A 23602-nucleotide genomic window follows, 5' to 3' on the forward strand; every position below is an offset into this window, starting at 1 on the left:
ATTCCTGTGTGCCTGACTGCTAAAGGGAGAGCCTTGTAAATCAAGGGATTGCTTATGAAGATTTTCATCTTATACATCTTTGTTGTATACAGTCAACCGAATGCATCTGTTTAGATTTACTTTAAAATCTTTGTAACACAAGGAAGAATTTCTGTTGAATTTGTTTGATCACTGACTCTAGGGGTTTTTTTCATTCTAAAATGTTTCTCAGATATTTAGCCCATGGAGAAATATTCTAGCCTAAAATATGTAGGAGGTTATTCCCTGTATGGCTACCTCTGAAATCAGATTACTGCCTCCTGGTCACGCACTTCATTGAAATGTACTCAAATTACATGAACTTCACTTTAATATGTGGAATGCTTGGTGGTCAAAAAAGCCTTATATAAAGGCAACATCATAACAGCACTAATATAGGAGACAAATAGGGTGACCAGACAGCAAGTGTGAAAAATTGGGACAGGGGTAATAGGCACCTATATAAGAAAAAGCCCAAATATCAGGACTGTCCCTATAAAATCGGAACATTGGGTCACCCTAGATGAAAACAACAATAACTTTAATAACAATATCTGAAACGTCACATTGCCTGCCATATACTTCCAACCTGGAATCTCAACGGCGTGTATTAATTAAAAGTAGATTTGTTAGTAATTTGCAACACTGGTTTGTTATATTGACATAAAACTCAGGTTCCATTGTTATTTAATTTCTGTCAGATTCGGATGCAGAACATGTATATTTACAGCCAAATTATCTTCTATGGCTATTCTGTACATGAAACAATGGCAGGATATGTAATAGTGATCCACACTGCATAAGAGATTGGAGTGGAGAATAAATGTAATAATTAAGTAATACTTAGCACGTATGCAGCATAGCAGTTTTCATTTTCCTTGCACTTTGCAAAATGATAACTCTCTAACTTTCACAGTGCCCATGTAAGGTAAGTTGATGCCATCCCAGTATACTGGTGAGGAAACCAAACCATGTTGAGGTTGATACTCATAACTGCTGACCTACCCCAAGTCAATGTGAGTCACACATGCTTTGCAGTTCAGAAAATGAGGTGTCAAGGTTCCTTCCCCACTCTGAACTCTAGGGTACAGATGTGGGGACCTGCATGAAAACCCTCGAAGCTTATTTTAACCAGCTTAGGTTAAAACTTCCCCAAGGTACAAACTATTTTACCTTTTGCCCTTGGACTTTATTGCTGCCACCACCAAGCGTCTAACAAATATATAACAGGGAAAGAGCCCGCTTGGAAACGTCTTTCCACCCAAAACCCTCTCCAAACCCTACACCCCCTTTCCTGGGGAAGGCTTGATAAAAATCCTCACCAATTTGCATCTGTAAACACAGACCCAAACCCTTGGATCTTAAGAACAATGAAAAAGCAATTGGGTTCTTAAAAGAAGAATTTTAATAGAAGAAAAAATAAAAGAATCACCTCTGTAAAATCAGGATGGTAAATACCTTACAGGGTAATCAGATTCAAAACATGGAGAATCCCTCTAGGCAAAACCTTAAGTTATAAAAAGACCCAAAAACAGGAATATACATTCCATTCAGCACAGCTTATTTTATCAGCCATTTAAACAAAACAGAATCTAACACATATCTAGCTAGATTACTTACTAAGTTCTAAGACTCCATTCCTTTTCTGTTCCCGGCAAAAGCATCACACAGACAGAGAAAACCTTTGTTTCTCCCCCCCTGCCCCCTCCAGCTTTGAAAGTATCTTGTCTCCCCATTGGTCATTTTGGTCAGGTCCCAGCGAGGTTATCCTCGCTTCTTAACCCTTTATAGGTGAAAGGGTTTTTCCTCTGGCCAGGAGGGATTTTAAAGGTGTTTACCCTTCCCTTTATATTTATGACAGAGGCACTAAGTGATCTCACTATGGCCTCAGAGACAGGCAGTGTCAAAACTGGGATAAGAACTCTGGAGTTTCTGGCTCTCAGGCCTGTGGTCAGATCACTTAATCATGTCTCTCTTGTCACCTGCCTTTTGAAATAAACCTGGTGTGCCAAGGAAATCATTTTTCTATTTTCCACAAATTAGGCTTCAGACCTGTAAAGGGATCCCCCAGAGGTGGACCCCTGCAGGGATCCCTTTCCAGGATTGTGAGGGCTTTACTTACTTAAAATCAGATGTGTAAGTGTTCCATGCATCTTCCTTTCCTTCTCTTCTCAACATCAGAAATAAATGAAAAAAACCTTCTGCTAAGAAATTACCTTCTCTGGGTTTACTTCCCAACCTGGGAGACCTCTTACATATGTTCTGTCTAAATCATACTTGGTTATATCAGGTAATATATTATGCTTGCATGCATGGCACAAGTGGCTATATAATATATTTGTGGCTATATAATACCTCCCTGGTATTTTTAGGGTTATTGGGTTTAAACTCATGGTGAAATACAAGAAATATTGAGTACCTACACTAATTTTTCATCATAATGGAGGAATCAACTCTGCTGCTCAATTGCAAAGCAATGTGAAGAGTTGCAAAAACTTTAATTTGAAAGGTGATAACAAATAGCTGTAATAACTTATGCAAAATTTTCCATTTGCTTCACACAGTGGAAGTAGTGCGCAAGGCGTTTAGCTAACTGTAGAAAGACAGTGTACAGTATCCAGAAGGGAAACAGCCATGATTTACTCTAAGTTACTGCAAGATAACCGAACATTTTTCATTGTTCACTTCCTACTTTATAAAGCCTTCAGCATTAAATCTTCTACACCTTGCCTGCTTGTAGCTGTGCTTTATTAGTTACAGCAATGAACTTATTCAGGGATAATTTAGCTTAGCAAATTGAATGGATAGCTTCATTCCTGCCTTAAATGTCCATATCCTGCTGAAAGCACAGCCATTTTCTGAAACCTTCCCTTAGAAGCCCATTAGCTCCTCTTGAAATGAAGACAGCAACAGGTGGATGCTTCAGTTCTCTGACACTCGGCTGGACTACTCTTTAAAAGGATATTATGGAGGCAGGGGTGCGTTTAACATATACTATATCTTTTTTTCCTTTGTAAGTCAATAAAGGTGGTAGGGAAATTGGAAAGGAAGAAAATAAATCCCTTTGATTTATGTTTACTTAGTCCGTTTTGTGCCTGGTGATACTACAGGTGGCAAATGCACCAGTTTCTGGCTCTTTTCAAGGCACTACTGCAGGTCTCCCATTCATTATGTCTGTGTATTGGGCTTTGTTTCTGTAGCATCGTGGATGTTGCCCTTGCCAGGAGGCAGCATTACTTGATCACTAGGAGCCAATTCAGGTTGTTGTAAAAACTATAGTGGTGATTCAGGTGCAGCTGGAAATCAGTAAAGAAGAATGCTTTTTAACAGACTAAAATGAAGAACAATTACCTACTGTAGCTAAATTACTTTCTGTATTGGATCATTCCCTACAGTGGGAGCTGGTGGGCACAAAACTGAGGTGTTGTAGAAACTAAGCAGTTGACATGGTAACAGATGGGGTATACCAAAGAACTGATTTAACCTGTGTTGGTAAATTAAATCAGGGGTTATATAAATGGTCAGAGCTATGAAAGCTCTTCCAAGTTTTATGAATTTAGAAGCAAGTTGGGAGGGCTTCATTTCTTTTTGGAGAAGGGTTTATCATGTTCACTCTTTTGGTTTTTACTCTTGGCTTCCTTACATAGCCTTGTTGTCTACGAATTTTTGGGCCAAGGGTGATTAAAGTGCAGTTGTGACATGAACAGGGGAGCACGAAGGAAGCTGTGCTTCAGCATTTGTATTACATTAAGAGGAGACTCCTGCCTTCTCTGCTGAAGTTAATGGGAGTTATGGGTCTTCAAGGAACATGGAATCATCTGCCAGATTAATATTTGTCTCTGGAATGACTTCTCAGCACCTCCACGACATAAATATCCATAGAGTCCTTAGGCTGAGACTCGTATTTTGGTTTCATTCTTAGGTAGCATTTTTTATGTTTGGTTTTATTTGGATGTCCGTGTGTACTGGGGAGGGGGATTTTTTTCTGCTCTATCAGAATTATGTATTTGGGAAAGTTGCTCTATTTGTAAGAATAATATTTTAGTAATTTTAAGGCATCTGGATGCCTTTGGACATAAGTGCCTTAAAATTGATTTTTTCGTTAGCTCTCTACTATTATTTTATATAATTATGTTATCACAAACCAGTCAACAGTAATATCCATTTTCAAACGCCCTCCAGCACAATTGTTTTTCCGTTAACCATTGTCGCATTTCACTCACTGGATTTGAAAAAGGAAAGTGATGAATGGCTCCAGTGTTTTTTATGGCATGTTCCATTTTTAAGCTTTCTGCAGGGATATTCAGATCTCATTTATTTAAGATTTTTTTCCTACACAAGAGAAATTTACCCTTTTAAGAACCTGTTTGCCCCCTAAGAGGCCTGCAAAACACCTTCCACTCTCACACACAAGCTCTCTAAACAATCCCCAGGACTACACACATTCAAAGACTCATTTCAATGAGAATTCCTTATGGCAGCCTTAAGAACCAGTTCAGTCTTTGCCATTTCAGTCTGAACTTATTTAGTGCCAATGTGGACAGCTCTAAAAGAGCTGAGATTGGAAATGGTTCATGTTGTCCACATACTACCATCTCACAGAGCTGGTCAAAAAATTTTAACTGGACATCCCTGTGAAATATGTCATTTCATTGAAATAAAAATTTTCAGTAGGAAAATGTCAATTTTTATGACATTTTTTATTTTCTGACCAGAAAATTCAAAACAACTTGTTTGTTTCAAATTGACATTTCAGAATGAAATGAAAATGTATATTTCCTTTTGGCTGAAAATGTCATTGTGTCTCAGTCTTTGGGAACTAAAAAAAAAAAAATGTATACAGCGTACAATTATACAACATATATGGAGCTTATACATTTAATTCTATATATTCAAAAAGGGTCTAATGTTGTGGGAAACATTATAGGCCACGCTATTTCCCAAGGTAAAGCCCCGTTTGCTGATCAATAGTGCAAAATAGCCACAAAGGGGGTAGATGCAGTCAGTTGGGAATTCCCGTGGCATGGAGGAGATTGCAGACGGTTCAGGGACTGCGTGTGTGACTGAAATGACTGGACTGCTGCTGCTCTCCAGCAAACACCAGCTGGCATACTGGCTTCCTGGAACTCAGCAAGCAAGCAAAGTTTAGGGCAGCTTTGAGGCTTCTCTAAGCTACGCAGGAGCCCAGGACGGTATGGAGTCTGCCCCAGGATTGGGGAGCTGCAAATTACTGCTTTGGGGCCCTGCCTCTCAGCAGCATCGAGTGTATATTGGGTGCAGCTGAGACTCAAGCCCCAAATGCTGAGGGTTTAGTATGAAAAATACTGCGGAACATGTCTCCCGGAAAATGGTCCATTGTCAAGTAAAAACCTGCAACATTTCAGCAACTTTTCTCAAAACTGGGACATCATTCTCCCTCTCCCCCCCCCCCCCCCCCCGAGGTGGTGTTACAGTCCATTCTGGCTTTTTCACACACCTCTTATCGAGAGTGGGTGGCTCAGAAAATTCTGAGTACTGCCAAACCTGACTAATTTTTTCACTACATCAGCTTCCATCACATGTTAACAAAAACGTACAATAACATTTTGAAACTATTTGCCTTATGATTTTTTTTAATGTGGCTGCTTAAATGATGTTTCAACATTATTAACGTTAGGGCAGTGCAGCACCTGATGCCATCATCTTTGTCTCCACCTAATTTTTCTGTTAGGCCCATACTGTTTGCTTCTGAAAATCCCTCTTGAACTGTCTAAGACAGCTTCTGATACATAATGCCTCCAAAAGAATCTGAACCTGTGCATCAGTATAATCTGCCCACGCCTATGACAAGCCCTTCATAAAGAAGTATATAAATCACATTCGCTGTATTTGTTCTACCCTTCATTTGGGATGAATAAAAAATTAATAGAAAACCATGTGAACTGATTCAGTTTCTCATGGAAAAAATGTACAAATCTCATTATGGATTCATTGAAAGATCTCAAAATACTGTTTAGCAATCTCAGAGTATAAGGCTTGGGAGTAGATTTTGTTCCCCTGGCTCCAAGTTGCAATACTTGAGCACATAAAAGAAAATGGCCGTGTAAATGTCAAAAGGTAATCACTATATCCTGGCAGCATTCAGTGGCAGCAAAGTTATAGTGTGATATTGGTCTTTTAGCACAAGTGAATGACAGAACTAGGTTACTCAACAGTACCCAAGAAAGTGAGACAGATATAAAACAGGGGGGAAATTATGTTCCAGAATAACTTTTAAAATAGGTTACAATTGATGCTACGATAACCTGTTTCTCAAATAATAACTGGAGCTTGGTAATGGTAACCTTACTACTTATTGAAAGAAGAGCAAAATATAAAATGCACTGAAAGTTATAAAATACCTTTTAAAAGAACTCCCTGGGAACATCACAGTGTCTGTGTGTCTCCCTCTCGTGCGTACACATTTTTGGTCATTAAAAGGAATGGATTTTTAGTGTTTTTGACATCTTCCGTGGAGAATTGGCTTTCCAAATTCACTTAAATGTGGCATTGGAATACTACTTAATTTTTGTCTGGCAAATTGGAGTTTGATATTAAAATATATAGACACGAAGGTTTGTTATGAATACATATGAGCCCAAATTTCAAGTTACGAAAGCTTACCTGGAACATAGTCAGTAGTTGCTGCTGGTGGCCTTCAATGTAAGGGAGACATAGTTATGGTAACTATAAATTATCTTAGTGGAAATCTTTGATCTCAGACTCCCATGATTGAAATCTTCAAATCTGCATCTTTCCCAGCATTCCCTCTGCTAGTTAAGCCTAGTGCATACCATCACTGAAGCAAGCAGGATGCTTCTTCAGCCATGGTAATGCTTTTCTCCTCAATATTTTTCTTATTGGAAAATTTTAAATCTTGTTTTATATTCCATGGGATTTAAAATTAAAATATTGTAAACTTTTTTTTTTAAAGCACAACATTAAGTACACGGAGGACTGCACTTGGTCCTCTGGGCACCTTGCATCCTCTAAGGCCAGATGAGTGGTTATAACGTTTCTAAGGGGCATGTTGGAGTGTCACACCCAGTGGGAGGTGATAATGAGTAGAGATCCAGATTTACAAATCACATGCACACATACACACATGGTAAACTGGTTACCAATATGCTGAAATATCCTGTACAACAGATATTTTAGTACATTCAGCCTCCTTAAGGCCCCAGTCAAACAAAACACATAACTTTAAGCACACTAGGAAATATCTAAATTGACTTCAAATAGGACTACTCACACATTTAAAGTTAAGCATGTTCTAAGTTGAACTGAGACAAAGTTACTCAGAACTGGTTTTCTAGATATTAATTACTGTTATGATTAAGATGAGGTCCAAAAATTTGTTAAGAGTCAGGGGACCTCTCTGTGTAGCTTTTGTTTCATTATATAATTTGTCCTTTCAATTTAACCAGATATTTAAAGCAAATTCCCAAATTCTACATATTTACATACGTTTTTCAAAGTTTCTTCTAAATATAAATAAGTAATATTTCCATTTTATACTAACAGTGCCCTGGGAGTTCTGCTAGTGCTTGAGATACGTCTCTTAGTTTGATCAACCAACAATGAATGCCTAGCCTGTGCAGTCTCTGCATTTCTGCAGATACCAATGAGAGTGTTTTGCATGCTCTGTGTCATTTTACTCTTAATATGTGCTTTTGCTAATGCCTTTTTTCCCCATTTCTGTTTTTTTCCCCAGGCTACATATCTAAACAAAGTTGTGAGCCAAAACCTCAACACAAGGGACAGAAAGTCAGCACATACTCCCACCGAGGACCCTTTTAGATATTCATTGGGCAACCAAGCAACTACCTATGAAAGCAAAAGCTGTCAGCTGTCAAGTCTGTGTCTGAGTAACCTCCTGAATGATAAAGAAATAGTGGAAGTCATCAAGCACACGAGAGACACATATGAGACCCTCACTTCAGAGGTCACCCAGAATGTTTTGGCCAGCGCTACACAAAGTACAACCAAGCCAACATCCAAGACAGAGAGCTTCCCAGGGTTGGCTGTGGCGCCGAAGGATCAGACCACTGTACCCCGGCAGCATTCCACTTTCACGGGGAGATTTGGACAGCCTCCAAGGGGACCCATCTCCTTACACATGTACAGCAGGAAAAACGTTTTCCTCCACCACAACTTACACACTGCAGAGCTGCAGACTTTAGGCCAAAAAGATGGCTAACTGAGTCCTCGTATTCTTGTTGTAGAAGGAGATAAAGTCAGTTAAGTGGGTACATTGCTCATCGAGAGCTCAGTCTTAAGTTCTCATCTGCTGCTACCTTTAATTTTTTAAATTTTAGCATTGTACACGGGCTCCATGGTTTCCCTGTTTCGGGAGGGTGGGGATGGGGTGGACTAGCATGTTAACTTAAGTAACTAGATTGAATTGTCTTGCCGAAGTCACCATATGTATAATAAATGGGACCATCTTGCTGGGATCTCTAGTCCAAAACAGGCCCAATATTTTTCTCATCTTTTTGCCTCTGTCAGCCACTGACAACATGGAAGTTTTCCAGCAGGGGATCTCAAATAGCGCTGTATTTATTGAATAATGTTACTGTGAAAGTAGATGTGAGGAATGAGTAGGTAAGTAATTAGTAAACACTCCTGAATTGTATAGAGACAAGGGAGATCATGAGGCACTCTCTTTGTATCATGTTTTTGGTTTGTTTTTTGTTTCTTTGAACAATGAAATTTGCTCACATATAAACAAGAGATGCACTGGCTTCTGTTGTGTGAATTTTGAGAATGCCTCATCACACCAGTAGAGGAAGAGACTGCTTTTAATTTTCTTCTAAATGGTCAGTTCACACAGGTTCACCAAGGATTTCAGACAGAGTAATTGGAATTCAAGTTGAGAGTGACAGCTTTGATCCTCCAAAAACTTTGTCTTTTTACTTTCTTTGTTGTATTATGACATCACATTGTAGTGATATTTGTTCTACTTTCACAGCTGATATATCACTCATGCATCGAACAGCACAGAATATCATGCTGTGTCATCATCTCATGTCATGCCACATTCCAGTGTATCAAACTGAAAATGGATGATCGACTAAAGTAATTCCATTGTCTTATCCAGTCCTCTTCAGCTGATGTCCAAATTACTCTAATGTACATCAGCATGTCTCCAGGGCTACATCTGTGCTTAATGACCTAGAATAGTTGATGACCTGGAGTAACTCTGCATGTTTGGTAGTCTATTGTCATATTACACACCTGTTGAAACCCATATATTTCTAGCTGACCTACAGCATTCTAGACTCAGAGGAACTTGAAGTAATCTGATCACACTGAAGAGCTTGCAAATGTGCCATTGACATAAAATCCTGGTTGCCCCTTCCAACAGACTTGAAACTGACTGGCTAAGACAAGATATGCTAAACATGTGGCATATACAAAACTAGATGCTTAGCCTAACATGTCTCTGATGGCAGGTAATCTGTTTGAATAATAAGGCATATAATAGTTAGCTCTTGAATAACAAGAACCTCCTGCATTTCAGGGCAGAAGAAGCAGACCAATAAATCTGAATAAGGTCACCTATCTTTTTATTTATGACTAAGTATGGAGAGGAGGAAGAAGGGGTTCAGCAGATCCTTACTCAAAGATTCAAGTAACTAACATACCCTACCAACCCATAGAAAATGAAACTCCTAAAGGTCAGCAGTTAAGTAATGCACACAATACCATGTACTAGGACAGGGGTGGCCAACCTGTGGCTCCGGAGCCACATGCAGCTCTTCAGAAGTTAATATGCGGCTCCTTGTATGGGCACCGACTCCGGGGCTGGAGCTACAGGTGCCAACTTTCCAGTGTGCTGGGGGGTGCTCACTGCTCTGCCACAGGCCCTGCCCCCACTTCCCCCCCCCCTTCCCGCGCTTCCCGTGAGCCTGCATTGCCCTCGCTCCTACTCCCTCGCCCCAAGAGCCTCCTGCACACCACGAAACAGCAGATCGGGAGGGAGGGGGAGGCACTGATCACCGGGACTGCTGGTGGGCGGGAGGCACTGGGAGCGGGTGGGGGTGGAGGGTGATGGGGGGCTGCTGATGTATTACTGTGGCTCTTTGGCAATGTACATTGGTAAATTCTGGCTCCTTCTCAGTCTCGGGTTGGCCATCCCTGTACTAGGATAACAATTACCAACAATTAAACATAACATCTGCCTAGCCCTGCAATCCAAGTAGTCTTTCATAGTTATCAGATTTGTGTAAAGACTGCTTGAGGGAAGAAACGCTTGGACTACGGGCCTTGGAAAATGTGCTGCAGAGCCATTTTAGTAGTCTTGAATCACCAGGCTTCTGTTTGTTGAGGCTTCCAATTAGGGCTAGTTTTGAGACATCATCTGCTGTTGAAGACACCAAGGTTTGTCTGAATATGCTATAGTGGTAACTTTGGATTTGCAGAGCTGGGCACATGTGAATCAAGGTGAATATATACAAACTTACTCACTTGGTTTCTGTGTGTGTTGTTACTGCTAAAATGGAACAATGCAAAATTGCAAAAACAGCTTTATTGAATGAAGTATGGCTGTTCAAGACTCCTAATAGTGCTTTGATACTTGTAAAGTCTAGAGACTTAAAAAACAAAATAGTAGTACCATGATTTCACTATTCAGATCCATGTTTTCATCTGAGCAACTTCTTAAGGGTATGGTAGATTGAAAAAGACAATGATTATTAATTACAGATTTCAGCCTGGACTTTCTCAAGAGTTGATGTATGCAATTATATTTCAAATCTGTAAATAAATTAAAATATTGTAATCAAGGGCATTTTTTTTTCCAGGACACAACTGTACTATACTACATAAAAACTTCTTCAATTTTAACTGATATACTGTATTTATAGTTGATTTTTTCCTGGAAAAATGGACTTTTGGATTACACATTTCAAAAAACATTTTAAATGCTACTATTTTCTTGGAAAAGCTTTTTTAAAGCTGAAACTTTCAAAAAACTGGAGAAAACAGACCAATTAAAGTGAGGGATATTTTTTAGAAATATCTTGAAGCTGTTTTGTATCAGTATTTTCAGCATTGTTATAATATTATTTGTAATACTAATTGTAAAGCTGGCCCTGATAAGGGAGGAAGCCACATGTTAATGTACAATACAGCAGTATCTGTAAAACAGGGGTCCTTTGTGTGATCCTCTTGTATGTATAGTAACTCATAAAGCAACAGCATGTGGACATTCTTTCAGTGAACTGATTCCTTTGTACTAAAATCTCTAGTTTTCTAAGACAGTTCCATGTATAAAAATGATTTCTACATATCTTCAAGGCTGTACATATCTGAAAACATGACACCAGGGGGAAAAAGGACTTATTATTTTTGCCACAGATTTTTCTTTTCTTTTTTCTGTGTCTGTAAAACAAAAAGCTTAACTCTTGTAAAATTTCTATTGAAAATTGCTTCTTGTGAGTTTGAGATCTGTTGGTGTCTTAAAGGATATTTTAAGGAGAAGGAAATCCCTTAGGAAAAGCTGTTGCCATGTGAATCAAATGTCCCATTTTTTTCTTCAAAATCATCATTTGGAACGGGAAGCATTATTTCCATGCCCTAAATATTTTTTATAATTGAATGGAGCCACATCTGAAAGACTGTATCATCTTTGTAATTATTGTTACCTACCGAGGTTGTATGCTTCCACATAACTGTTTCAATAAGTTATGGTATACTGTCTAATTGGCACATTGGGGCCCAAATTTTGTTCTTTGTAGATCAGGAATGAAATTCACTCCTTGTGCAGAAGGCCAGCAAAGGTCTATCTACCATTTAATCCTTGACCGTGCTTCCTAGACTTTGTGTGGCCCCTCTGCCCATGGTGACTGTGCAACTAGGCTACGCATTAAAGAGATCTCAGTGGGGGCTTTGCAGGCCACTTATAGCTCTGAAGCTGTTTCACAGACACCATTAAAGCAATAGGGCGACTGTCCTCTCACATGTAGACCATCCCTCTTCCCCAACCTGGGGGAGAAATGTCTGGAGAGGGATCTGTATAGTTGCATAGCCACCACCTGCAGTCCACTTTCACCCTGCCCTCACCACAATCCTGTGCACTGGTGCTATGCTTAATAGCACAGCCGTGCATTTGGACTCTGTGTGCTCCTTCCAGGGACGTGCCATTCCTGAAGCAAAACTTCATTGCTGCTGCATCTGGAGCCGTCCACACCTGGGTAGGGAGACGGGATTCCCTCCCTCCCCCACCCCAAGTTGCTGAGTTTCTTTTAACTTCTTTGCTTGTTGTTCTGACACTTATCCACCCTTCGGCTCATGCACTTTCAAGGTCGGCTTACTAACCTCTTCACTGGAAGTCTTACAAGAGGATATTCCGTGAAGCTGTCAAGGTTTGTTTACAGACTGAAGATGTTCAGACGAGTTCAGGTAAGCATCTGAACATTTGGATGCTTAGCTGAAACTTTTGTGACCCTCTCACAATTACATTATAATAGTAGTCATGTCATCTTTTGTATTTTAAATAAGATGCCTAAGCAATAAACAGATCTGCTATTTTCCAACAATTTGAAAATATTGATGTCTAGCTGCTGTATCCTCACCACTATACATGGTTTAATCTGCAACCTTCCTGATACAGGCTTCCTGTTACGTTCATCACTCTCTCATATAGGACCTATCTCTTGTGCTGTACCCTCAGCTGGTATAAATTGGTGTAGCATCATTGATTTCAACAGAGCTATGCTGATTTACAGCACCTCAAAATCTGTCCCATGCTTTTTAATCTAAGCCGTGCAATGTACGTGAATGGGCTAGCTAACTACTGTAATCCTTTCCAGGATACATCTGTTCAGGAGCACATAGGGAATTTAAATCTGTACTGGATTTATGCAAGTCCCGAGCCATCATCAAACCTGCCAATGCCGCCTCAGTTTTAAGTGTGAAATGTAAGATATGTGAAAATGGCATTTAATTCTTAAACAAAAGCTTCTGATTTTACCACAGAGCAGCACAATGTCCTTTGCCAAAACTCTGAGTATACTTTTAACACAAATACGTTAAGTGCGAGTGCATTGAAGTGGAACTCTCTTATTGGTGTTTACGGCGCTGTTAGGGGGGTTAGTGAAGTTATGTGAGTTCTGGTGTCTTCCAAATATGGGTAACACATGTGTCTGTATTTTCATCTCCTCCAGCCCAACCACTGGTTTGGTTTGATTTACTCAGTCTTTCATTGAATGGTGTGTAGAGGATAACTAGCTCATCCCAAACAAAATAGACATGCGGCCTATAGGATGGGGAAAGCAATAGGAAGGAATGGCAGAGATTATTTGATATGCAGGCTCATAACCTCGAGCTCATGACTGATCCCACCTGCATCAGTTCCCAGTAGAGATTTTTATAATCAGAAAGAAATTTGCAGCCTTTTCCTTCAGGTGAGGCCTCCACTACATCCAGAGCTTTATCATCCTCTAAATGGGATGTCCAGTAACGTGCCCTACATGAGGCAACACTTGAGACTATTGAGAAAGTTCAGCCCCTGCAGAATGCATCTGCCTGGTTATTAAGACTGTCTCCTGTTGGGAGGATAATAAACTGGCTATCACCTAATTTTGAGATGAAATATGGTGTTGGTTTTAACCTATAAAGCCCACCTCAGTGATTGCCTGCCCCTTTGTGTGAGTCCATCAATCAAGATTCTCACATTTAGTAACCCCCTGGATTAAATTAGAAAGGCCTGGCAGAAGAGTGTTTTCTGTTCGAGGTTTTACCTCAGGGATTTGTTTTCTGCCTACGCTAACTGCTTGGATTTAATAATCTTCCATGCATGCTGAAAGTTCTGTTGACTCAGGAATGATGGTAAGAGAGTCCTTTTGTTAGTATTGTACAGTAGAACCTCAGAGTTATCAACACCTCAGGAATGGAGGTTGTTCGTAACTCTGAAATGTTTGTGACTCTGAACAAAATGTTATGGTTGTTTTTTCAAACATTTACAACTGAACATTGACTAAATACAGATTTGAAACTTTACTGTGAAGAAGAAAAATGCCGCTTTCCCTTTATTTTTTTTAGTACTGTAGTTTACATTGAACACAGTACTTTTACTGTATTTGCTTTCTTTGGGGGGGGGAGGGCCAGGGGCGGGAGGGGAGGGGTGTGTCTGCTGCTGCCTAACTGCATACTTCCAGTTCCAAATGAGGTGTGTGATTGACTCGTCAGTTCATAACTCTGAATTTCTACTGTACTACTTTGTAAATTCTTTTGAGTTAATTATTTTAATGTGTTTTAAAATGTGATTAAAGTATCAATCAGCAGAGCGTTTTTTAAAATCTAAATATGACATTTCCCGTCACAACTTCAGTTCAAGCCAGAGGTTCTTTTATACCAGAATTGCAATTTGCACGCTGCAATGCACTGAAACAGTTTGGAAGTTGGTACTTTTTACTACTTCATTATAGAGAGTGTTTCAATGCAGTCAGGTTCACGATGTCCCAGCTCCTATATCTGTTGGCCCTTCTCTTGCATTTAAATCCATATTGGGTGATAACACACAGAGCGCTCATGGAATTGGGCTTCTTGGTGCAGAAGGGATATCTTTAAGTTTTCATACCATAGTTTCTTGGCCAGTCCAAATCCTACCCTCCTGTGAACATAGGCACTATATTGGTTGTGCAAGAAGTGCCCTGCAGATCCACAGAGGAGTGAGCAAGATTTATCGCTAAAAGTAGGTTCCACTACATTTGTGATATTCAGCTAAAATGTTCAGTGATGACTGAACATACATGAATATTCTCCCCTAGCAATACTGTTTCTTAGGATGCTACAGAGCCCTTAAATTGAAGTTGTAATTTACAGTGTATCACCCACTTCATTAACTTTCCAAGAAGGCCATGTTAATAATTAAGAGCAAGTTATAGAATATTGCTAAGGATTTTGAAAGTTCTATTTAACACCCTCTCCCTTTTCCCCACAAACACATACTCATGCACACAGAAATAAAGCTTATAATTGTAAAATAAAGGTTCTAACACTGGTTTCACACCTGCAAAACTCCAATGACTTCAGTGGAATTACTTCTGATTTATACCCGGCAAGAGTATAATCAGGCCAAAACAGTTCAAGAAACTGGTGTACTGCCTGGAATTGCACCTATCATTTTCCTGTTGAAAAAGTTCACAAGCCTAGTAAGAGAGTAATCTTCAGATTCATTACAAAGTATAACATTGTTTCCATTGTGTCAACAGCATAAGCAAAATTTTGATTTCCTTTATTTTCCATTATGTCAGTGCCTTTTAAATGAGGACTCAGCATGAAGCAAGAACAGGTTTTGTTTCTCAGTACCAAAGCCGCAATACAGAATCTTGTGCTTAACTATGTGAGTTGTTCCCTGAATAAAAATCTCAGCCATGATCATTTAAAATAGAAAAAGTCAGCAAGTATAAAGAATCTGTAAAAATAGCAGCCAGGTGGAGACAGTACAAATGACTCTCCTTTGACGAACTAAACTGTCAGGTTTTGTTTGCCAACCCATCATTTTTCCCCCATTCACTGCTTTTTCTTTTCATGGTTAAGAGTGCAAAAAATTGCATTTTAATACCATCTCTGCACTTTGCCACATAGATTTTTTCCTTTCATATTCTATGATGAAAATAAGGAAGAAATCAGAATGCTTAACCTTTGATGCATCCAATGTTTAAACAAAAGGATTGACAGAACATGATGATCCACATAAACGGAGAACAGATGTTGTGTAGCTCAGAAAAAAATGACGGAAGGAAAAAGAGTGACAGATTGATCTTTTTCTGTTCTGAAAGCAGTGGTGCATAGCTGTTTTCAGTAAAACAAACTGAAGTAATATTTATAAAATAAACCTCTTGGAGAACAAACAAGAGATGGATAGATGATAATATGACCCAGAAATCATGGGAAATGGCACACTTCAATATTTTTGTTAAATATCTCCACACATGAATTTGTGTACAACTGTAGATTAGATTTAGTGATCTTAAGGTACTGCAATTGAGATGATGGTGATTAACAATAGCACCATAATTGGCTGTTCCCTTTTGGCCATGCCACAACTGAAAATCAGAACAGATTTAGCTTCAAGGCCTGAAGCTCTTCAAATTTGCACCGTATGTAGTCATTTCTACCTGTACGAAATGAGCATAAAATACTACCACTTGGCGATACTTTTCATAGTGTAAGTGATAACACAAGATGCAAGGCCCTGAAGAATCAGGCCATATCTTTATAGGTAAATTTTTTAAAACACAGAGTCATACTTGTGTGGGCTTTTATTTTTCACTTAAGAACTAAGATTGTTGTAGAAAAATCTTTAAGGTGGGATTTTCAAAAGCTTTCATCATTGGCCTACCTTTGCTCCCACTGAAGTCAATGTTGAAAGTCCAACTGATTGCAGTGGGAGCAGAGTTAAGTCAATGCAGAGCACTTCTGAAAATCTCACTCTTCAACAGTACTTTGAGTAGAAAATGACTATTACCAAGTTCAGGCAATTTTTAAAAATGTGGAACATTTTACTTTCTATATTAAAAATCAGGATGGTTATATCTGATCATTTTTCCCTTGTGCTTTTGTTTTTACTGTAAATTGTTGTGTAGGATAATATCTCCCATAATCTGCTGACTGATATAAAATTAGAGTAATATATTTTATTGAGTTTATATTGTATGGTGCTATACATTTATTTTGTTTCAGTAACTGATTAGCAGTCTAGAAAACATGACCTCTGAGGGAAGATTGAAAAAAATTGTGTTCATTTCGTTGGGAGAAGAAAAGACTGTGAGGGGACATAACCGTTTTCAAGTACATAAAAGGTTGTCACAAGGAGAAGGGAGAAAAATTGTTCTCCTTAATCTCTGAAGATAGGACAAGAAGCAATGGGCTTAAATTGCAGCAAGGGCGGTTTAGGTTGGACATTAATTGGACATCCTAACTGTCAGGGTAGTTAAACACTAGAATAAATTGCCTAGGGATGTTGTGGAATGTCTGTCATTGGAAATTTTTAAGAGCAGGCTAGACAAACACCTGTCAGGGATCATCCAGATAATTCTTAGTCAAGTCATGAGTGCAGGGGACTGGACTAGATGACCGCTCGAGGTCCCTTCTAGTCCTGCGATTCTATGATTCTAATATCTAACCAGGCTTGTACAGTTCTGTTTTCACGTGCAAAATGGTCGCTATTGATTGCACTATTTTTAAGTAGTATTGACGGCAATGCACACAGCCTTTGACCTCAGCGCTTTAAGACCATCACAAACTTGAGAAATAGGGAAAAACACTAATCTAAAATTCAATATACCTAAGTGCATTTTAGAACCATAATGAAAATAGTATGCGTGAAATTCTGGCTCTTGAAGTCAAGGAGAGTTTTGCCACTGACTTAGCGGGGCCAGGATTTCACCCGAGGGATCTGAATTTTCAGAATCAGCTGAGAAATAATGTAGTATGTGAGAACAGATGACTAAACTGAAATTATCCCCTTTTCCTTAAAAAGACAAATTCTAATGATTTTTGAAGAAAAGTTTGGAAACGCTATTGAGGAATTTAGCCACACAGGGACCACTCTCATGCAAAATTCCCCATAGAAAGTTTTAAAGTGTCTCCCAGATCTTGTGGGACAAATTTATGGCTGGTCTAAGATTTTTTCACTTAGTGGAGTTACACCAGAGTGGAATTTGAGCTCTTATTTAATATTTAAAATTATTGAAGATGTCTCCCTAACCTCTGGATTGCAATGTCATAGGGCACCCAAGTCTTCTGACTGCTTTTTATAATACGATTTAAAAACAGGAACAGTGAAGAGAAAATATAAATGTTGGGATTGGATGGTTTGTGGGTGGTTGTGTTTTTGTTATTTGTGTTCAATATGATCTGATCGTTTCAGTCTCAATCTCTGTACACTGACCGCACAATAATAAGGCCTTTAAATATAAGCATTATTGGCTGTTAAGAATATCAAGCAGCATAACTGATTTGTTAATATCCGATTACTGGAGATATTAAGTTTTAGCTGTTATTTTGGAGACTTCTGTGAGAACTCATAAAACAAGACCCTCCAGATTCTGTTTGAATTACTTTATGGACCATTTGGTTGTCTTTATTATCAGTGGGCATATTTTTTAAATGATTACATGTCAATCTATTTTTTTTTACTTTTAAGTTTGATGGGAAAAATTAGACTGTTATTTTTGAATGTTTAATTTTAATAATAAAGCTGACTGTAGAAGTGAACTTTCAGACATTCCCATATTTAAACTTATTACAAATGGCTTTTAATTTTTCCTTTCTTCCAGGAAGAGAATTGGTTAATAAAAATTACGTTACCTGTGTGTTTTTCTTTTTCTCCTTCCAGTTTTCTTAAATATAGTAAACTGTGGGAGCATTTTGACATTTCTATATATTTTTGTTAGGAGAGCAAGAACCACTTTTATCAGTACAGATATTGGCACAAATTAATTGCATTGTTATAAGGAACAGTGAACTAGATCTGGGTATATAACAAATAGTTTATTTGCCAAAAAATGCAGTTTTGTTCAACCTGAAACTATGTGCTAATCACTTATGAGCAGCTCTCAAAAGATGGTTGTATAGGGATTGGCACAGATCACTTTATCTCTAGATAACCAGACCAAATCTGGCATTGATCAGTAAGTGAATAACCTCATTGCTGTACGATATCAGTAACTGTCTATATTCATCTGAATACCCTCAACTTGGTCATATCAGTATAGTTTCTAGTGCACAAATGTGTATATCTTAAAAACTAATTGTCAGCCCTGTTGGCGATCTCAGTCTGGAGGCCAAGGACCCCATAGGTACAGACACTGACTGCCCTCTTAGCTATAGATGTGGTCCTTCCAGGCCATCACTGAGTCTCTTTAACAGTGCGGTGATGGAACCGTGCATTGTTGCAGTCTAGGCAGTGCCTGTTCTGGTAATAAATAGAGGACTTCCATTTCCTGCTATGTCATTCTGGCCATCTTTCATTGACACTACCCCTTCTTAAATTTGGAATCTTAAATCTTGCCTTAGGTAGTTCAGAGTACTCTATTAATTCAGGAAGTAGGGAGAGCTGAAATGAGTGGTGCCGACGTCATAGCTGTTAGTTTCTGCTAAAGTACCACTTCAGTTTACTGCTGTACTTAGAGGAACTTCTGTGGTTTACATTCTTAATAAAGTAGGGTTATTCTTCATTAATATTAGCAGGAATTTTTTTTTTTGGCCCTGACCTCAACTCGGCCTCCAGTTCTGCACCCACAAATAACTGCAGTCTTATTTCATAGTACTTAGTATTCTATCTGTAAGCACAACCAGCAACTTAGATATTCTAGCACTATAAAATGCACGTACCATATTTGTGAGGGTGAAATCAGAGGCCACTGCTGAAAATTGGGCCCTTAATGTGTTACTTTTCCTAATTTGGTTGCCAAATGACCAGTACACATTTTCAAATTTTATAGTTTTGTTGGAATACATATCTTTACTCCTGAAAGCTGCTTTAATTCTAACAGAGTCCTGCTAACTTGCTTTTCTGTTCGTTTGCTTCCTATTGCTCAAAGCAAGTCCAGTGAAAACACCCCACACTTCTAGCAACAAATGTTAGGATGCGGCAGTTTTGGTAAAATAACATTAAAAACTATTGTAGTTGATATTTCAAACCTCCATTGGCATATTCAGCACCTCACAGGATTGGGCCCATAAACTCAAGTTCTTGCAGATCCTAAATCTTAACTACAAGTCTTTGTTGTCCATGCCATTCTTTGAACTCATGTTTATTGGGGCCCCAAACCTATTGTTTTGATACTCATCTTGTGTTAACCATGCACTTCAGTTACACTGATATGACACAGAATGCTCTAACGGTAGCTGGGATTCCAGTGTCTATGTCATTCTCCAACAATTGTGAAGTCCCTTTTTTCAAGTACGGTTTTGGCCCTGCTGCCACCAAATGGTATACCCATCCTCCTCCGATTATTCTGTTTCCCAATACAATGTTTGAAGTACTTGTGTAATACAGAAATCCTTGAGGCTTGGGCCAGGTAAAGTCTGACAGTGTAATGAGTGGGATGGAACATATGGAATCATATTTAGCATCAATTCTTAAGCACAGGCTTAAGACAGTCCTTTTAAGTATACACTTCATCTATCTCAAAGACTACAATCTAATAAAACAGACAAGGGTGAGTGAGACAGATACAGCCTAAACATTCACATATGCACTTCTTTATATCTATTATGTACCTTTTAAAATAAATAAATAAATACACATCAACTATACCTGGCTGCCCCCAAGCTCTCCTTTAGTTGTTAGTTTTCTTGTAGGCATCACATAAGTGGGTATTAGAAGGAGAAAGAGTGGTGGCTTGATGGATCAATGCAGGGAGGGAGTTTCATGACAGAATAACTTCCACCCCCCACAAGGAAATGTTTACTTGATGTCCTGGGGAATTTTACATGAAATTGAAGCAATTCACACAAGTTGTAAATGAGTCACATTGTCAACTATAAGCAAAGTTAGGCTGGGTCAGTACTATATACACAGTCTAGGAGGGACTGATAGTTTGTTGCTATGAGTTTTTAAGTTATAACAATTGCTCCTTGGCTCAATGAAACTGAATGAAATTTTGAATAAAGTAAAGCGAGAAAAAAGCAGTCTTTAAAAATATGCGCACTCTTCATAATCATTCTCATTACTATTTTAGGACTCTAGGAAGTTTCCTGGATGACAATACCAGAATGCAGCATATGAAAGCATGACTTTTTGCTGTATTGCCAAAATGCTTGAGGGTTGTTTTTTATATCCTAATGGCATGTTCAGCCGGACTGAACAGCACTTGCAAATTGTTCCATAGGTTAGTTTCGATAGATTTTTCTACTTTGTGGATGCTGGAAATCACTCCCTTAATTTCTCATAAATGGCACAGGGATTTTATGAAACAGCAATGGCAGGAGTTCAGTCCCCACCATGTAAACTCGTCACAAGCTACTGATTACTTGGAGAAAAAACACATCCAACGTAGTTTCTCAGTCTCTTCAGCTGCCTAACTCTCACTTAAAGTACAAATGAGCCTCTACAAAGATATTTGGGAAGACAGTTCTGTTGCATGTGGGTACAGCAGTTGTTGAGCAAAATCTCAGTTCTAACTATTGTCTTGGCTACTCAGGGAGATACAAGTAAAGTGTAAATGAGAGGACTAACAGAAGCATCAGCAACTGACACAGAAATCAGTCAATATTTTTAATCTCCCTGTATGTGCCATACTGCTTTGATACAACAATGTATATAAAGTTCAGAATGTACCCCTCCATTAGCGCTAGATGGCCTAGATATGAGTTAAAATAGAATTATGCAAACTTATGTTCATTATAACTAAGTAGCAGCAATTCTGTCTTGTGTGACTCCTCAACCAGTAAGCCACGCAATTTAAAGATTGAAACAATCCACCCTTTCCAATGCCTGAATATCTTCATAGTTCTCCCATTGTTTCAAGTTCATGAGGGGAACTGTGTAGCATACCCTGAAGATAATCTGATACCAGGCCAAACCGTGCAAAATATTTTCTATAAATATTCTAATATTTAAATGAATTTGATTTGGTCACAAGAGGGATTGAATTTTACTGGAGTGAATGTTTGAGAAACTGTGTTACGTAGCTACATGGGCAACTCTCTGTGGAAAAAGAAATGTATATTCACACAAGCAAATATTTGCAGTGGAAGTATATACACGTTACATTAATCGGGGAACAAACACCACCATATGACTAACCAAGCCAACCACAACTAAGTTACGCTGCTCATGTAGAGAATGTTAAATACCAAATACTACTTATTATTGTTTATAATGTGTATTACAATTGCATCTAGAAACCACAAGTGAGATTTTGGCGGTGCTGTTCTAGGCATTGTTCAAGCCTATGGGATAAGATAGTCCTGCCTAAAACTTAATTAACTGTCTGTAATGATAAAAAATTACATTTGTCAATGTAATAAGCTAAATGAAACAGATCTGCTCAAAAATATCCCTAGAACAGGAAAATATTAAATTCATCATACATTATTCCTTGTGAATTATTTGCTCATCTCTACTTAAAACAAACAGTAGCTACGCTATCTGGGAAACTATGCATTTTGTTCAAAAACAGCAAGTACCTGCTCTAGCATTGCAATTTAAATTATTTGCAAAGAAATTAGTCAATTTAAATATCCCCCAATATTACTGGATCAAACACTAGGTATCAATTTATCACTATTCAGTGTATCTACAGAATGTGTACCTTAGAACTCTGGACATGTACATCATTCTTCACTGTCTCCTAATAGAAAGGACATCTACTGTTGATGCCAGTTTACTGTTCCACAAAGACTCCGGGCCTCATAATGCAGGCATGATACGGCACATGAACAACTCCCACTAAAGTCATTCAAAACTTTCTCTTTATCTGTTTTTCTTATGTGCTTTGTCACAAATCTTTGTCCTTTTCACATAGGAACTTGGTCCCTTGAAGGGAGTTTGAGCTCACTCTCACCTGTGCCTGATTTACCTCCCAGAGCATCAGCGCAAGACCCAGGCCAGCTGGGATAGCTTGCACTTTGTAGGAGGAGAGCGCTGTAGGGAATCAGAGTTTCTCCAGCAGCAGAGTCCTGTATTGGGACTGTGGCTCTCTCTGTGGAAAGAGTTGCTCCCTGTGGGGCTGAATCTGTGAGGGAGGCCGAAAGGTCTGCGTAGGAATTGTTTCCAGGGAGGAGTGAAGCAGGGTATGGTTCATGAAGAAGATCTGCTCTTTCACAGCATTAGGATCTCCTGGAGCTGAGGGAGGGACTGGGCTCCTTTATGCCTCAGCTGTGCCACCAGCAGGGGTCCAGCTGACAACCCCAGCAAAAGGGGGAAAGGGCGCCTGACTCAGAGAACCTGGAGAGGACTGGAATAAAGACTGTGGGCGCACGGTTGTGGAGAGCTCTGAATCAAGGGCTAAAGAACTGCTCTGAGAGAGCTACATTTGCTCTGGGCTTATTTGCTTATCCCTGACAGGGAAAGGACTCTAACAGAAGTTTGTCTGTGAGGCTAAATCCCAAATCATCTGGCTGCCTGGGCAACCCTACAAACAACCAGCTGGAAGAGAGGAAACTAAGGCACAGACCTATGACTATACAGCGGGTGAGGTAAGGATTGGCTACAGTCCTGCATTTGACCATTGACCGGGTGAGGATGTTTGTCATGGCAGAATGAATAATGACTTTTTTATCTCTTTTAAAACACGATGGGTAAAATAAGGACGAAGTTCATTATTTTCATTTCATTTTATCTTTTCCCCCTTCAAAGCATAAAATGCACAGTTCCTCTGTCTATAATTATCTTAGCTGTTTATGTAGTGTGACTAATTTAACACTGTTATTCAGCTTTAACAAATAACAAAGTGGTTCATTTTTCATCATTCACAGCTGTAAACAAAACTAGCACATCTCAGACCCTCACAAATACACCTAAAGCAAATGACAGAGCACATTGAACTTACTCTTGGGAAATAGGTCTCTGCTATTTAGTCAGTTATTTGATTGGCTGTGTAAC

At 38.9% G+C, this 23602-nt stretch overlaps 1 protein-coding gene across 7 annotated transcripts in view; it reads left to right on the forward strand.

Annotated features, from left to right (window-relative positions):
* The window catches only part of CCSER1 (coiled-coil serine rich protein 1), a 1152782-nt gene extending 1140976 nt beyond the window's left edge, over positions 1-11806 (forward strand). For 3 of the 7 annotated variants that reach the window (XM_043545151.1, XM_043545152.1, XM_037896868.2), the window contains one exon: positions 7751-11806. In XM_043545151.1, the coding sequence (XP_043401086.1) occupies positions 7751-8236 (486 nt within the window). In that variant the 3' untranslated portion in view covers positions 8237-11806. The remainder of the gene's footprint in view (positions 1-7750) is intronic. The other 4 variants (XM_043545153.1, XM_037896869.2, XM_043545155.1 and 1 more) reach the window with 4 other exon arrangements.
* Positions 11807-23602: the final 11796 nt, after the last annotated feature.

The sequence above is a fragment of the Chelonia mydas genome, chromosome 4 (assembly GCF_015237465.2).
Source record: "Chelonia mydas isolate rCheMyd1 chromosome 4, rCheMyd1.pri.v2, whole genome shotgun sequence".
In the NCBI taxonomy this organism is placed as follows: Eukaryota; Metazoa; Chordata; order Testudines; family Cheloniidae; genus Chelonia; species Chelonia mydas.